The sequence below is a fragment of the Coturnix japonica genome, chromosome 3, assembly GCF_001577835.2.
Source record: "Coturnix japonica isolate 7356 chromosome 3, Coturnix japonica 2.1, whole genome shotgun sequence".
In the NCBI taxonomy this organism is placed as follows: domain Eukaryota; kingdom Metazoa; phylum Chordata; class Aves; order Galliformes; family Phasianidae; genus Coturnix; species Coturnix japonica.
The window spans coordinates 62,794,546-62,810,892 of record NC_029518.1 but is presented as its reverse complement, the minus strand read 5'-3'; the positions used below and the strand labels follow the sequence as shown (position 1 = coordinate 62,810,892).

Sequence of the window (16,347 nt, the reverse complement as noted above, 5' to 3'; positions counted from 1 at the left end):
TCTAAAATGTATCTCTTTGGAGTGTTTGCTAAGCCTGCACTCATTTACTAACTTGTTATTTCACCTCTTTGGATCAATGCTGCCCTGCATTCATAACTAATGTTTATCTGTTAGCATTTGGTACATTCATGGATGGTGTTTTTCTGTTTAGTTTCAGCTGGAAATAATCCATACCACATTCTCTGGAGTAAAAGCATGGCAAGTAGGGATGATCAGATTCATTAAAAAATAAAAACACAATCCTATCCTGAACCAAAATGCTAATGTAGACCTACCATAAAGTCTTTTAAAAACCATTATAAATATATCTATTCTATCCCCATTTATTAAAAAAACAAAACAAAACATTCAGGTGTGCATTCCTGCATATGACTTGAGGAACATACCCCGGTGCTATAGAAATTTTGACGTGAGATTCTAATTATTATAGCCTTGACAGTTAACCTCTCAGTAAGCTCAGGTTCCTTCCCTGTGCATTTGCTTACGTCTATCCACAAACTTTAATAATGCCTTCTCAGAAGCTATTTCCATGGTGATTTAAAAGTATAAACAAGATGAACAAAGTCCTAGAAAGAAAACAAATATATGAAACTATACAAACTTGTCACATTCAGATTCCGGTAAAAAATATTAAAATTTAATAATAACTTTTAAACATACATTTATGTCAAGGAAAGAGCAAAGGCATTCAAACAAACAAATGGATGTAGAACTTAAATAATATTTACAAATTCTAAACTGTAAGTTGACTATAAAGTCACAAATACTTTAAATATTTAGTAGAATATAGTGTAAATTCTAATACAAATTAGATATTAATTTCATCTGATATTTTTCCTGTGATAAGTCTAATCTTTACATACTATATACATTAAAATACTAAAAAGTTATAAAACTTTATTTCTGTTACTATGCAAAGGAATGGAAAATACATCAGATCTGTCTTACTGTACAATATCCAAATTGAACTTTCCCTGGTGTTCTCTGAAAAAATAAACGGCACTTTCACATGCAACAAGGCATGAAGTACAAGCCTGTCCATTAGCAGTACGTTACCTGAATGCAAAATAAGCCAATGCCATTTGACCATCTAGATGAAAATCAAAAATAAGACAGCAGAAAGAGATTCTAACAAACTTCCCAATTCAGACTGAAGTAATAATGAAAAACGTGTAAACCAATTTCCATACAGACCTGTCATTTAAAAAAATGAAAATACAACATACTGAGAAAAGTAAGCTGTGTGACAGTATCAATGTTCATTTGTCAACACCTAATGGAGAAAGAAACCTGATGATCCTGTATGAGTTCTGAAACTCAGCCTTGCTGCAGCATCTGAGTTGCTATTCCACTAACAGCTTCCCAAAAAACAATTTCCACCACACTGAATTTCACATCAGTAGTCAGATGAGTTTTCTGGACTTCATTATGCCATTGTGTAACCGTAGCTTCCACAGTGCAATGCCACAAGAAGCCTGTCCTTCAGGATTTCTTTACTTGGGTATTCAGGTAACTTGAGCATGTTGATACTGGAAAGGGGAAGAGGAAAAAAAACAAACCAAGAACAGAAAAATAGAAAAGGAAAACTCATCAGAACAAGAAATGCAAGCATAAAGTTTTGTCTTCTAATTGAAAATTCCAAAGATGTCACATTCAGTAAATAAGGATCCAACAAAGCCAGTTCTGCATTACAATCCCATTGAGCAGCATCCACATATATTGCAGAAAAACTTTTTTTTTAATCACATTAGTTAAATTTAATACATTAACTTCACTTTTAACTTCCTTTATTGATTCCACTTGATTGAAGTGGAGAAAAATGAGCAAAAAATAAAAATTATACAACTGCCACTGAGTATAAACCCACCACCTGGATGATGGCAAGAGAATACTCCAGGAACTGTCAAGGACTTCTGGCCTTTTAATGAAAACACTCAAAATATTTTTGACTGGCATTTATAAGAAAAAGGAAAAGCTTTTATTTCTAAGGTGTTATGATGAGTATTTGACATACCACGTGCTAGATGTTGGTAAAAGGTTGGCAGTATATGGCACGGCAGCAATTGTAAAATTCTGCAGTCCACTCCCTCCCATTATATGGGCAAAGCCACCATGAGGCACTCTGGAACTGAGAATACTCACAGAAATTAGATCATCATAAGAAGAGTTAAGTAAAAAACACATTAGTAACACCACAATCTCTCTTAACTTACACTTTTATCAAGGTTCTCCCTTTCTCACATCAGTATCAAAATTCTCATTGTCTAAATACTTTTAATTATAATACTTACATTTACATTTATGTGCATTATACATCAAACTCTTTGAATGATATTCAGGAGAATTCTGTTTGCAAAGCAAGTTCACTTCTCCAACCAGTCTTTATAAGATCTCAGTTTACCACATTATCATATTTATCACACCTTATTTACTTATTTTTCTTCATTTGCAGTTCAAAAAGTACTGCATTATTAAACAGTTTATTCTCCAGTTGCTGCCTGTGTAAAAACTGACCCAAGTGTTTTGATACATCTTTTCATTTAGTACTTCAGATTTAACATTTCAGGTGTTAACTAATAAAACCATCATGGTGGATACATTCTCATCTGGTGATCATAGAATGGCCCGGGTTGAAAAGGACCACAATGATCATCCAGTTTCAACTACCCCGCCATATGCAGGGCTGCCAACCACCAGACCAGGCTGCCCAGAGTCACATCCAGCCTGGCCTTGAATGCCTCCAGGGACAGGGCATCCACAGCCTCCCTGGGCAACCTGTTCCAGTGTGTCACCAATAATGTATGTCAAAACAATACACACAAAAATCACTACCATCTTCAGGAATGCATTCTCTCTTAATCATCTTATTCTTTTATTCTTTTCTTTTTTCTTTTTTCTTTTTTTTTTCCCCACATTTCAATATATTTTCCAGGATTAATTAAAGTGTAAATAGATAATAGACATGAAGTTTTCAGCATCCTTCCCTGATTTTAAACTGAGACAAATAAAGTTCAGATATTTCTATCAACTGAAGTTGGTATGCATTACAACATAAAACCTGTTGTTATTATAGTCCTCATTACATTTTCTTTTTTTAAAGTCTGTGAACTGCAACAAAAGGAAAAGGTCTAATGAAGTTCAGTGTGAGCCAGCAATGCATTCTCACATCAAAGGACAGCAGACTCTTTGGTTGCATCAAGAATAGTGCCAAGAGGTGATCCCGCCTGTGTTCAGCCCAGGAAGGAAAGACTTGGAAGTGCTCTCTGGCAGAAGAGAGACAAGGATATGCTGTATCAAGATGAGCAAAGTGACACAAAGGGACCAGAAAACCAGCCACACTAGGTGAGAAGCTGGGGTTGTTCAGCAAGGAGTCTCAGAGAAATCTGATTGGTGTGCTTAAATGTCCAAAGGGGTAAATAAATGAAGTAGAGCTTGAGAAATTGCATTTAAACCTGAGGGGTGGTTTTGTGTTGTTTTTCTCTCTCTCTCTCACTCTGAGGGTGGTCAAACATTAGAACAAGTTGCACAGAGAAGCTGTGGGGTCCTTGTAGACCAGACAAGACCATGAGCATCCAGTTCTAACTGACCCTGCTTTGAGCATGGAGTTGGATGAGGTCCCTTCCAATTTAATCTATTCTATGACTCTGTAACAAGCAAAGAAAGAATCTGATAAAATAAGAAAAACCTTCCATAAAATATAAAACAGCTGTCAGCATTCAGGGTTATAGGAAAATTCATTAAAAATAATGAAATTAAGTTAAAAAAAAAAACCAAAAAAAAACCTAAAAATGAGAATAAGAATGGAAAAGAAGAATGAAGTAAAGCTTCAATCAGTAAAATTACATGGTGAAAATGCAGAAAAGGGGAGGTTGCTATTGCCTGATGTTAAGGAGATATATCAAACCTTGCAATAACATTTCTTAAATACACCATTAAGAGGTAGCTATAGCATCCAACAAGAGTATAGTATTCAACCACCTAGATTAATGGCAGCACAATTCAACACATCATTCCTAGCATTGGTGTATAAGGCAACCACCAGGAAGAGGAGTACTGATTATTTGCAGCCTACCATTTCTGATGTACAAATGCAATTGTGCTTGCAGCCACCCTTCAAAAGAGTTGTAAAGATTTTACAGCAGTACACTCTTTTGTATCATGTTTTTGGCTTGCATTTCTAATACAGTGCTGCATCCCCTACAGTGAATTTTTGTTCTGTGAGCCAGGAGAATTCTGCATTCAAATAAGCAATAAAATACAGACCTCATTTTGTCAACAGCCCACTATTAGCTAACTTTTTTTTATAATTTAACTCATTAAAATGCTTTTCATATGGTAGATTAAAATCATGGCTTTCAATGCACAAAATAAATGGCTTAAACCTCCAAGTATGTGATTTCATCTCAACAAAACACTGCCAACATTATAAAGAAAGCCTTTCAAAGATGTGTAAATAAGATCACAAGATCCTACCTCTCCTACCGAATGTGCAAATAGCCTTCAGCAAAAGCAACAATGCAATTCCATAGCTTGGGAAACTTTAGTGCTATTGAAATGTTTAAACTTGCATCTGAATCATAATATTACTATCTATTTTCTACTAACAGATTTTGCATAATCCTACTAAAAAAAAAAAAAAAAAAAACAGCATAGAAAGAACTAACTCACTCTACTTATGTTTTAAGAATAATCATATCTACCATATCAAATATATTGACTTTCCCTTAAAATAGCATATAGCTTATTTTTTACTTAACAGAAACTGCAGCCTCTTAAATCAGAAGAGCAGACATCCACAGTACTATAACCTAAAAACTCTGTAGTTTTAAAAGAATACTAGTAAAGTAAACAATTATCACAGCAAGTATTCAACACTCCCAACTATTAACTACAAGCCTGATCAAAAGTTGCCAATAGGCAATTAACAAATAGCCAAGTACAGTAATAAACTAAATGGTTATTAAGAAAACATTTGGGTCCCCAATGCGAATATCTGGCACATGAATATTTTGGCTTTTTCTTCAGTGTGCTAAGACCTCCAAAATACAGACACTGAAATGGCACGTGTGACATGGAAAGTGCATCGTCAAAAAGAAAACTAAAAGATGTCTCAAAATTAATATTACCGATTAATCCAATGCTATAAGCAGTGAAACTACCAAAGCCTTTACTACATGGAAGAGAAAAAGCTTTACAACTAGGGGAAGATGAAAGGTAACATTACAGAAATATTTAGAGTTGTCAGAGAAACACTGAAGATATTGGCACAAATGTAATTAATGTTATTCAACTCACAAAATTAATTTTATAGCCTTTAATTGGAAAGTAAAAATAGTACTACTTCACACACATACACACACACAAAATCAATTAAGTGAATATGCAGAAGAGACTAAAGGGAAATGGAAAAAATAATGGAAATTTAGAATGCAGATTGCAAACCAGCATACACAGAATCTTAAAATAAATTCCTCGTTAAAAAATGTGGAGCATCCAGATAGAAAAAAAAAAAAAAAAAAAAAAAAAATCATGTTTGAAATCAGATACAACTTTAATGTAAAATTTTAATTGAAATACTGGCCTGTATTAGACATGAAACTCACAGTTTGGCATCTAAATTTTCTATGTCCAGAAACTAGAGCTTTCCAGGACACTATTGGATGAACAGTGCTCAAACATGTATAATCAGGCTATGCAATTGTTTACTTGGTAAGAAGTATCCCCGAGAATCCAGGATATTATCCCCAATGTCTATGAAGTGGCATTCAGTATATTCATTATCATTCGCAATGTTTTAAGCAGCATTTGAAACATGACCTTACATCTTACATATCCTTATTTGCCACCTAGATTTAGAAATGAATTGGTTCATTAAAAAATGGAAGACCACCAGCTGACAGGCAGCAGATGTGCAGTAAGAATCACAGGAATCATTTGTGTAGAGGATAAAGGAAGATCAATGTGCACAGAACTAGCTTCTTAAATTGCCTGTGATCCCTAAAACCAATCAAATTCATAATAAATCAAGTGAAACTAATATAATTTAAAGACTGTTCCATTTGATGATATGTCTGTGGCTGTGAAATTTCTTCCTATAAAAGACACAGTTTAATGATCTAAATTTGTATTTTACCACACTTAATCACAAAATTTATAAACAAAGGAAAAGGTCAACTGCTCTGCTGATCCTCAAGTATGAAGGGAACACTAAGTTAAGAAGATGGTGTAATCTATATCTACCACCAGAAAAAGAAACAAAGCAAAAAAGAACTACAAAATTCAGCCAACATATGTCACTTTGCAAACTATCTGTACACACAGACCTGGCAAGACACCCAGATCCAAGTGAAATTTACTGCTCAAACCATAAAATGAAGTAAAATTGGCTTTCTCTGGAGAACAACTAGAATTTAGGGCAGCAATACTATATAAAGCAAACAGGCTTACATATGGTTACATTTTCACTTGATCTTGTTGTGCTGCACTAACATTAAATCCAATTGAGCTTTAGGAAGTTCTGTTTACACCAATTAAAATCAAACCTAGTTGTTTCTTATAGTAAAGCCTATATTTATTCAAACCTTACAGTGATATGCGTCCCTTCCCATAGAAATGGGGTTGGAACTAGATGATCTTTAAGGTTCCTTCCAAATCAAACCACTCTATGATTCTATCCAGTTCTCACTGGAGAAACCAACAGATACATAAACATGCAACAGGAAGGTGAATATAAAGTGTCATTAAATTCATTACCTCCTTGAAAATTACCCAAGGCAACAAAGTAATTACACAGAAGCTTGGTACGGGGGTCACTCCTATTCAAAAACTTTATCAATGATATTGATGAGGGGACTGAGCACACCCTTGGTAAGTTTGAAGACAACAGTAAGTTGGGAGGGAGTGTTGATCTACATGAGGGGAGAAAGGATAGATGGATCTGGATAGACTGGATTGAGAGGTCAAGGTTAACCGTATGAGTTTCAGTAGGGCCAAATGTTGGGTCCTGCATTTTAGTCACAACAACCCCAGGCAATCCTACAGGCTTGGGGAGGAGTGGTTGGAAAGCTGCAGATGGACTTTGGTGTGCTGATTGACAGTCAGCTGCATATGAGCCAGCAGTGTGCCCAGGTAACCAAGATGGCAAATGGCATCCTGGCTTGTATCACAAATGGTGTGGTGGTAGGACTAGGGAAGTCATCTTGCCCCTACATTCAGCACTGGTGTGGCCCCACTTCAAGTAATGTGTTCAGTTTTGTACACCTCCGTACAGAAACAACAACATTGAGGAGCTGGAGCAGGCCCAAAGAAGGGCAACAAGGTTTGTGAAGGGTTTGGAGAATATGCCCTACAAGTAGCAACTAAAGGAACTGGGGCTGTTTAGTCCAAGGAAAAGGAGGCTGAGGGGAGATCTTACTGCTCTCTTCCAACACCTGAAAGGTAATTGCAGCAGAGCAGGGCTGGTCTCTTCTTGCTGGTGACAGGATGAAGGAAAATGACCTCAGGTTACACCAGGAGAGGTCTAGGTTGGATATCAAGAAAAACTTCTTTACAGAAATGGCGGTTAAGCACTGAAATAGGGAGGTGGTTGAATCACCATCCCTGGATGTGTTTAAAAACTGTTTGGATGTGGTGTTCAGGGTCATGATTTAGTGGGGGGTTGTTAGTTACGGTAGTATGGTTATGTCATGGTTGGACTCAATGATCTTTAAGGACTTTTCCAACCTGAGTGATTCTATAATTCTGTGAGGCCTCCTGCAAAGTAGTCAAGTATAGTGGGTGAATACTTATCCATTCAAGCAGCAATATAGGTAACAGAAGTACTAACACACATTTTGCCTGTTTAGATAAATGCACTGAACACCAAAATATTCACAGTAGTTTCTAAGTATACGACCTTAAGTCTGTCGACTTATTTCAAAGTATCCAAACAAAGATTTGTTGTTACATAGTTTCTCACCTGCCAGTAACGAACTGTAACAGTAGCACTCTCTCTTCCTGAGTTAGTTCTTCCACAACATCCCAGAACCACTAAGGAAGAGATAAGTTAGTTTGCATTTTCCATCAAATACTTACACCATTTGAAAACATAATGGTAAAACTACAAATTCTTTGTATCTTAAATTACAACAATTTTCACATCAAATATATAACTAGGTCACTTAATATGGGAACACAGTACAAATTAAAAAAAAAATTCTTGTGGATTAAAATGCAACAATCATTATTAATAAAAAAAATAATTTTACCTGGATTACTTGGTCTCCTCTCTCATAGCCGCTGGTATATTCTGTATTATTTAACCAATCATTCACATCAATTTCTGGCATACCAGACAACAAAAGCTCCTTCAGAAGAAGCACACAGCTTTTTGTTAGTGTGGACTGACCATTAATTTCAAGAGATTATGCTAGTTTTAAACAGTAATGCTTTTAAATAATAATAATAATAATAAAATGTTTGTTGCTCTTTTTCTGCTTAGCTTTACACTTACAGAATCTTGTGTTATTACTAAGTTTTACTACCAAAATCTATCTTGAGATCAGGCAACTGTACACAATCTGTGTAATTCAAGCACACTATCTCAAGAGATGGAAATCATGATGGAAGAGCCTAAAAATAAAAGCTCTAAGTTTTACCATAACTTGAAACAAAACTTGAGATACCTTAGTTACAGAACAACAAACTACCTTAAAAAACTTATTCCAATTTGATTCTAAAACTAAAAGAAAAAAAAAGTGAATACAGTACACAGCATCTCATGATTCTTGAAGAAATTCTGTCTTCCAATTCTTTCCTCCAGAAAAAAGAAAAAAGTCCATATATATATATATGTATATATATAACATATATATAACATATATATATAGTCAACAATTCTCAAGGCACAGTTTATAGCATTTATCACTGTCATTTTCCTGCAATACTAAGTAGAATAAGCAAGAATACTCAAACTGAGATCCTCATTGATAGATGCAAATGAAAGGACCGATATGAAAGATACAAAATATGTATTCTCGGGGCTCTGCTTCTGCACTATCACATTATCGAGGAATGGTGCTGAACAAAGTCTCTGACCAAAAGTACAGGCATCTCTGCTTACCAGTTCGTATTCATCAAAAAGTTGAATCAAAGATGGTGGAATGAACATATGGAAGCCTTGTAAAAAGGCATTTATCTGAGGTTGAATGGCTCTTGTCATTCTAAGTTCAGTGACAAGCTGTACATACTCAGCCTGCAAAAAAGAAAATGACGTTAAGACATACAGAAACAAAAAAACCTACTGATCACGCACACATAAATGCAGTCCTCCAAACATTACAAATTTCACCTCCTGTTAAGGCATTAAGAGTCCCCTATGCATTTTCCACACAGTTAAGTAACACAAGATAACTCAGATGATCCTTTAGAGTTCATAGTCCATTGTTTTATTCCATCCTTCCAGCAAAGACAACTCCCAAATGCAAGAGTTCAAATCACAGCAGCAGCCAGTCATGATGGAGCTAGACCAAGACCACAGAAGTGAATAAAACTTGTTTGTCATGCCTGCATCTAATATAGCCACCTCCGATGCATGCTGTTGCACAGTTAAGCCAAGTGGTGTAACTCAGAAAAAAAAAGGTAACATTCTGAAGCAATATTTGCTAGTGAAAAAAGCCTGCTTGCTTTCCTTGTGCCTCTGGGAGTCTAACCCCTGCAAGCTTTGTTGTATTAATAACTTTTTTTTAACTAAAGTCTCAAAAGCCACCTCAATTTTAGAGGGAAGAAAAACAACAGTATTTATACCATAAACATGCAAACAGACAATGCAGTATTTTGCATGCTTTAGAGATTTGAGGGCTCTGTTCTGCTTTAAAAGATTCCCATTAGAAAAGGAATTCTCCAAAACTCTGCTTTTGTTGCAAACACAAAAGCTTAAGAGGCAGTTAAAGGAAGGATTTTAAGAAAGAGACAGATTTAAAAGTGCCTGCATTAAAGCTGTGCAAACACCACTCATTTAACCTGACAAAACAATGCAAGTCTAAAAAGTATTCAAGAACAGAAAATTTGTCCTCAAGTAGAAATCTATTTCTGGATTTTTTTAAAGCATATGGTTTCAAAGTAATGCTTTTTTTTACTTCCTAATTGTGATTTCTAGTAAGGAAATCATAAAATATATCTCCCAATTTAATCATCTCTACCATCAGCTTGCTTCAAGACAACAACCTTACAAACATGCAACATAGATGTTTAAATTAAAAAAAATAAATAAATCATTAACATAACACTGAGGTTTTGAACCCGAAGAAAAACAAATAAGTAATCTGTCTCTTTCTCTTGAAAAAGAAAAGAAAGCCAAACAAAACAGAGCATTTTTTTTCAAGGGCAGTTCCTTACAAGCACAGAAGTACACAGTTTAGCTACTTGCCTCACAGCTGGAAGATATTCTTAAATGCATTGCTATCATCACAATAGAGCGAGAGGATAATTAATTTGTAAAGAGCTCTGAAGACATACCTAAGCATGTCTTCAGCTGCAGAGCTGTTAACAAAAGTCTGGTTGCAATCTAGTAATCTCCCTAGGTTGTTTTTACTATCAGTGGAACTGAAGACAACTCCCTCCTAATGAATTAGATGAGCAGCCAAAGGATATTAACTGCAGTAGAGAGTTCACCTCTGCAACTACTTTTATGAGCTCTGGGTAGAAATAAGAAACTTAAGCAATAACAGAATTAAAAGTAATGTTAACATTGTTCTTCTACAAGCAGAAATATTTGTTTTTAAGTCTGTTACTTGTTAGGCTGCTCAAAAAACAGGGAAGTAGAGGAAAAAAATTCACAATCTTATTTTTAAAAATCCACTAGAATTACACAGAATCACAGAATGACCCGGGTTGGAAGGGACCTCAAGGATCATGTAGTTCCAACCCACCTGCCTAGCAGTATGATGTATAAAAATTACACTATTGCATTACAAATATATTTACATTAAACACTTCCATTATGAAAGAAAATAGTTGCTGTGCTTTAGGAAGAACAAGAAACCTTTAAACAGCCTGGAACAACATAGCATACTGACTACAAGAACTGGTGCATGCTGAGAGACCTGTCCCACTACATTTACATAAAGTATGCCAGCTAAAAATGGCCAATCTGTTTTTGCCTCTGTTTATTTCATTTGCATTTTATTCCTTCTCCAGAGCCTTAAGAACACATTACAAAAACAAAAAAAAAAACAACTTCATAATTTTGTACACAGTCCTACATAGCACATAAAAGGTACAACTAACATATTCTTTATTCAGTGAGTTGCTCATCGCAAACATAATGGAGAAGTCTAGCTGGGGTAAGGGCTTGTATTGTATTTTCCTTTGAGGTAAAGCAAGCAAAAATTTCACAACCCCATGCACTAAGACAAGGATCAACATCTATTATGATGTTCAAGTTTAGGGGGCAGACACATCCTAAAGCTGTTTTAAAAATGTGTTTTGTTTTTTTTTTATTGCCAGACAGCATGGCCAGGTCACAGACAGACAGGTCCAAAAGTCAGGGAAAGAAATATGACTAGAGATTTGGTCTACTTTTTGAAACAGCATATGGTCAAACTTTGATTCTCATTTTTCCTACAAGTAAGTCGAAATCTACAAGAACACACATAGAAAAGAATAAAGAAAACTGCATAGCAAGGAAATGGGAAAAAGCAATCCTTCTCCCTCTGAGGTCTCTCCATTATCATCATAAAAGGCTGCTGAACCACTACTATAACAGAGACTTCTGTTGGAGCTATGCAGACAGCCCAATTGCAAGAATGGAACATTTACATGGTATGATCCCACAACCATTCACCTATTACACAATGGAGGTAAAAAGAGAATTTGCTCAAAGAAAACACCTTTTTACAAACAGCTATGCAGCTATTACTTCTACTCTTCAACAATGTACTTTTCTCTTTTCCTTTCTGCGTTTTTGTAAGAGGAAAATGGATGGTTTCTGTGGGCTTGTTTGGTTGGTTGGTTTGTTTGTTTGGGTTTGGGAGGGTTTGTTGGTTTGGTTTTAAAGGAATAAAGATTCACTCAATTTCATTTCAAAATACATTATCTTCAAACAGGTAATCTGCTAGTGTGCAGACACAGCAAATTCTTTTAGAAGCTGGTTTTTCCTTCTCCCAGAGGTATGACAAATACAAAGATTTTTAAGCAAAAATCTTTTGTTCCTCAGGTAAAGGCAGAGAAAAAAAACAGTATCTGTTGCAGGAAAAAAAAGGGGGGGGGCTGTGTAAATTACAGTGCAGTCTTTTCTGTTTAACCTGTAAGAGCTGTTAAAACATACAGCAAAAATCACGTCATTTTAAAGACACTGGAAAATATAACCAAACAGTACTAAACCACACTAAAAAACAGTTCTACAGTTCTCAGCAGCTTGGTACACTGACGTCAAAATCAGAAATAAACACTGGCATCTTATAGATGTACGTAGACTTTCCATTTTGCAGCCTTCGAATTAAAAAATCAATGAATAATAACAGTTTTAAAGCTACTATAACAGTTAGCTGTTTCTTCCCACCCTTCAAATAAAGGCTACACAAGCGCCAGTCCCTTCCTGACAGCGTTGAGGAAGGCTGATGAGCTGGCAGGAGTGCATATGTTCTATGCACATTCAAGCACCTTCCTCAGACTGCGCCCCGAGTCATAAGTTAATGGAACAAGGTGAGCTATTAATGACTGAGGAAATCCTCATGTGGGCAAACTTCTCATTTCAGGCTAATTGGTAACTGCGAAATACTTTTAAAATGGTCGTAAAAAAGAACGCTATTCATTTCATCATCAGATCTGCTTTATACACTGCAATCAAGACCACCTAGAAACAAGAATCAACACCTTTGCAGTCTCTGGTGGGCAGTAAGGAAATTAATCACCCACTCACTTCACAATCAGACTTGTTTTATTGTCCGTATTCTTTCATGAATGGCTGTATTGCAGGAGACAGGCAGAATCAGGCTAATAACACACACTTCAGCTATTGCAATGGCACTCTACGTTAATGAAAATGAGGATCAAGCATACAAGAATTCGGTGCCAACTGCGCCAAGAAAATAGAATTTTGTGAGAGCAAATGCTGACACCAAGTGGTGATTACTATTACAACAGCTGTCTGCGTCAGCAGGGAAACCAAATGAGTACTGCATACACAAAGTAAATTAAACCTGCTGATACAACAACATAGTGAGTGAACTGCAAATGGCTGAAAAGCCTCCGGCAGCTTTTCAGGTCATACTGTATATTACTGCATGGCAATCTAAGGCTGCCTTACCTACAGTTTTACTTTTTAGCAATTGCTATTGTTCTACCCTCCTGGCATATTCAGTCATGATTTAACATTATCAATATCTGTAACTTTTAAAACAAATACTTCATTTTTCTTCCAGAAGTTCTGACAGAAAGAACATCAAAGCCGAACACTTAAAAGATACATATAATAGTACTACTTCAGCAATGCATTAAGCTAGAAAAAGAAAGGGAAAAGAGCCAGTAACTTATTATTTTGCATGCTTTCTCAGGAAAAGAGTACAATTGTTTTTTCTTATATTACCAGCACCTGAATAAATCTGTATACTCACCTTGTTTTCCTGTGTAACAAGTATACTCGCACCCCCAGGCTTTAATGGCACTTCTTCCATTGCTCCAAATACATCAGTCTCAACAGAAAATGTCAGCTCTAAACCCAGATCACTGATATCATTATCTAAAATCCACTGCAAGTTCTTTGCATACTCTGGATCAATAGATGCTACATCCTGATAATTTACAGGTATACCTAAAAAGAAAAATAAAGATAAAATAAATATGAGAAGGTAAAAAGGGTTCTAATTTTATATGTAGTAGAAGATTGCCCTCTAGAGAGGAAACAGAATAATGCAGTAACAGAAGAGAGGAAAAAGGGATTCACCGTTATTATACTACAGCAGAACTGTACTTAGAGCGATTTAAAAGCATTAAAGTTTCCTCTGGATGTGTTTTTTTCCCCCTCAGAGAAGCAAATGGCACACCTCTTAAGCAACAACAGTCTACACAATTTTAGATGGCTTGTGGATTTCAGTAGAAGCATCTAACAATACAAAATGTGCAAGGTTAAAGAAATGATCTAAAAAGAAAAGCTCCTTTAAAGTTTTCTATTTAACTTCCAGGAACCCAAATCCATTCTTTTTTTCCCCCCCTGTACAGTATCTCTTCTCCCCAGGAAAAGATTTATAGCTGGGAAAAAAAAAAAAAAAAAAAAAAAAAGCCACGAATATCTATCTATATTTTGAAAATTCCTTCACTCTTCAGTTTTCTTTTTTCATCTTTTGTTATGAGTTCTACTACTCAGTCGAAAAAAAAAAGTGATTTATAGAAATTTCACATTTTCAAACTGAACTTCAGGTCACTCAGAAGCACTGAGATATGCACTGAGGTGCTAGAAGTTTGGCTGCCAGCCCAGTATGGAAACTGCTTATTTATTATCCTCTTCACAGACATGGCACTTGAGAACAAGTTTGAGCAAACATGTTGAGAACAAGGTGACTGAGTTTGCACAGAAAAAACTACCTCTTCACTGCACAAGAAAGCAAACCTGAGTGACTTTACAAAGACAGATAACTTAGATAACTGTCAAAATAAATACATGGAAAAGAGGAAGAGGGTATAAGTGTTAACAGCTTTACAGGAGAAAACTAATTACTGGGAAGTATGTCTTTTACTTCACATTTTTCTTGTTCGTTTTTAAGGTGACACATGAATGTTCTATTAGTAGAGGTTTTAACATGCTATGGACTGCAGGATCAGCACCCCAGACAATAAGACAATTCAGAGGTTAACAGCTTGTACAAACACATAAATGCAAAAATCTCTTTACAGTATTTCACTGGAAGGTCTGAATAGTGCTAAGATGTCTTTGGAGGCTGGAGCTGAAGTTTCCTCTTCCAAACAGAAAACTGTCTCTTTTTAAAAAAATACAAAATAACTGGGTAACAGCAACAGGGAAAGTATCTTCTCTTCCCCTGCTTAAGCAGAAGACCGTTTGAGGGAGAAAAAAAAACGAAGAGACCTTAGTAATTTCTAACTGTATTCTTGCCGTAGTTCTGTATCTGTAATAGAGTACACTGATAAACAAAAAGAAAAATGAAGTTTAAGAGCACAAACAAAATGTAATATCACTCAGAAATTTTAACACATCATAAACCACGTTTCAACTGTGTTATCACCAAAGCAGATCATTCCTTGCCTACCAGATATTGGGGCAGAAAGATCCCATCACAGTGTAAAAAGGTGATGAGCCCACCCGAACCTGAAAAAAAAAACTGGCCTCACTTGTTGCCACAGGTTTCAGCTTTTACCATCATCAGGAAAGGCAAGTAAAATGAAAGATTCCAGTGCGAGGTGAGAAACCAGAAGTATGAAACTGGTCTCAGACTTCAATAGGATGTTTAATACTCCTTTGCTTATGACCCCCAAGAAGCTAAAGGAAACCTCTACTATGTCTGTAACCTGGAAATTTGTATTTGGCATGAACAACAGTGAACATAACCAACACCTAAACTTGAAAAAAACCTCAGGAGCACCTGCTGGTGTGCATCTCAGGTTCCTGAAGTGAGAGGAGACTCACAAAGGTGAGGGAACTGGCATTAGAAATCTTGTTTGAATAATCCACTCCAATGCAGGAAAAACAATTACTTTGGAAAACAGAGGTATAATTTTTGCATTTTATTGTGTCCAGAAAGTAACAAGAGGTGACAAAAACCTGTGAACCTTTTGAAATTAAATGAACTGAATTTATCAAACCTCTGAGGAGTTACAGGGCGTCAGTGAAACAGGACAATAAGACCTTATTAAGAGGTACTGGTGACATCTTACTAACAGTGGCTATGCACTACTGTTTAGTTTTCAAATAGAGAGATGCCCTGGTAGAAGAGATGTGGCCAACAGCTGACTTACATACTGTGATAATTTCTCACTTCAGGAAAAATATCCTGTGGCAAGAGTAAAAAAGCAAAAGAAGATCAACACCTGATTGTTTTCAAAGCATGTGAGCAAACAGGATTAGAATGATTCCCATTTCTGAGTACAACACATGGAGATTATCCTTTAAGTGTCATTCTTCTCCTCATGTGGGAGAATCTCTTGATGAGAGGCCAATCCTTAAGTCAGCATCAAATTGCACCATACAAAGAAACATCTATTTCAGAACCCTCCTATCATGTGAAGAAACAGTTACTATGGAAGCCTAATGGGCCATTGCCTATTTGGTGCTGCTTCAGACCTCCATTACCTCTTGCCCAGCACACGGTCACACAGCATAAAGCAGATCCAAGGGAGAAAAGTAAAAGTTAACACTAT

At 36.0% G+C, this 16,347-nt stretch overlaps 1 protein-coding gene across 3 annotated transcripts in view; it reads right to left on the bottom strand.

Annotated features, from left to right (window-relative positions):
* Positions 1 to 615: 615 nt before the first annotated feature.
* Positions 616 to 16,347, bottom strand: part of HACE1 (HECT domain and ankyrin repeat containing E3 ubiquitin protein ligase 1) — a 42,539-nt gene continuing 26,807 nt past the window's right edge. For all 3 annotated transcript variants that reach the window (XM_015858756.2, XM_015858757.2, XM_015858758.1), the window contains 6 exons: positions 13,593 to 13,789; positions 9,101 to 9,232; positions 8,247 to 8,345; positions 7,958 to 8,028; positions 2,015 to 2,128; positions 616 to 1,529 (listed from right to left, as the gene is read on the bottom strand). In XM_015858756.2, coding sequence (XP_015714242.1) covers positions 1,427 to 1,529; positions 2,015 to 2,128; positions 7,958 to 8,028; positions 8,247 to 8,345; positions 9,101 to 9,232; positions 13,593 to 13,789 — 716 coding nt within the window. In that variant the 3' untranslated portion in view covers positions 616 to 1,426. The remainder of the gene's footprint in view (positions 1,530 to 2,014; positions 2,129 to 7,957; positions 8,029 to 8,246; positions 8,346 to 9,100; positions 9,233 to 13,592; positions 13,790 to 16,347) is intronic.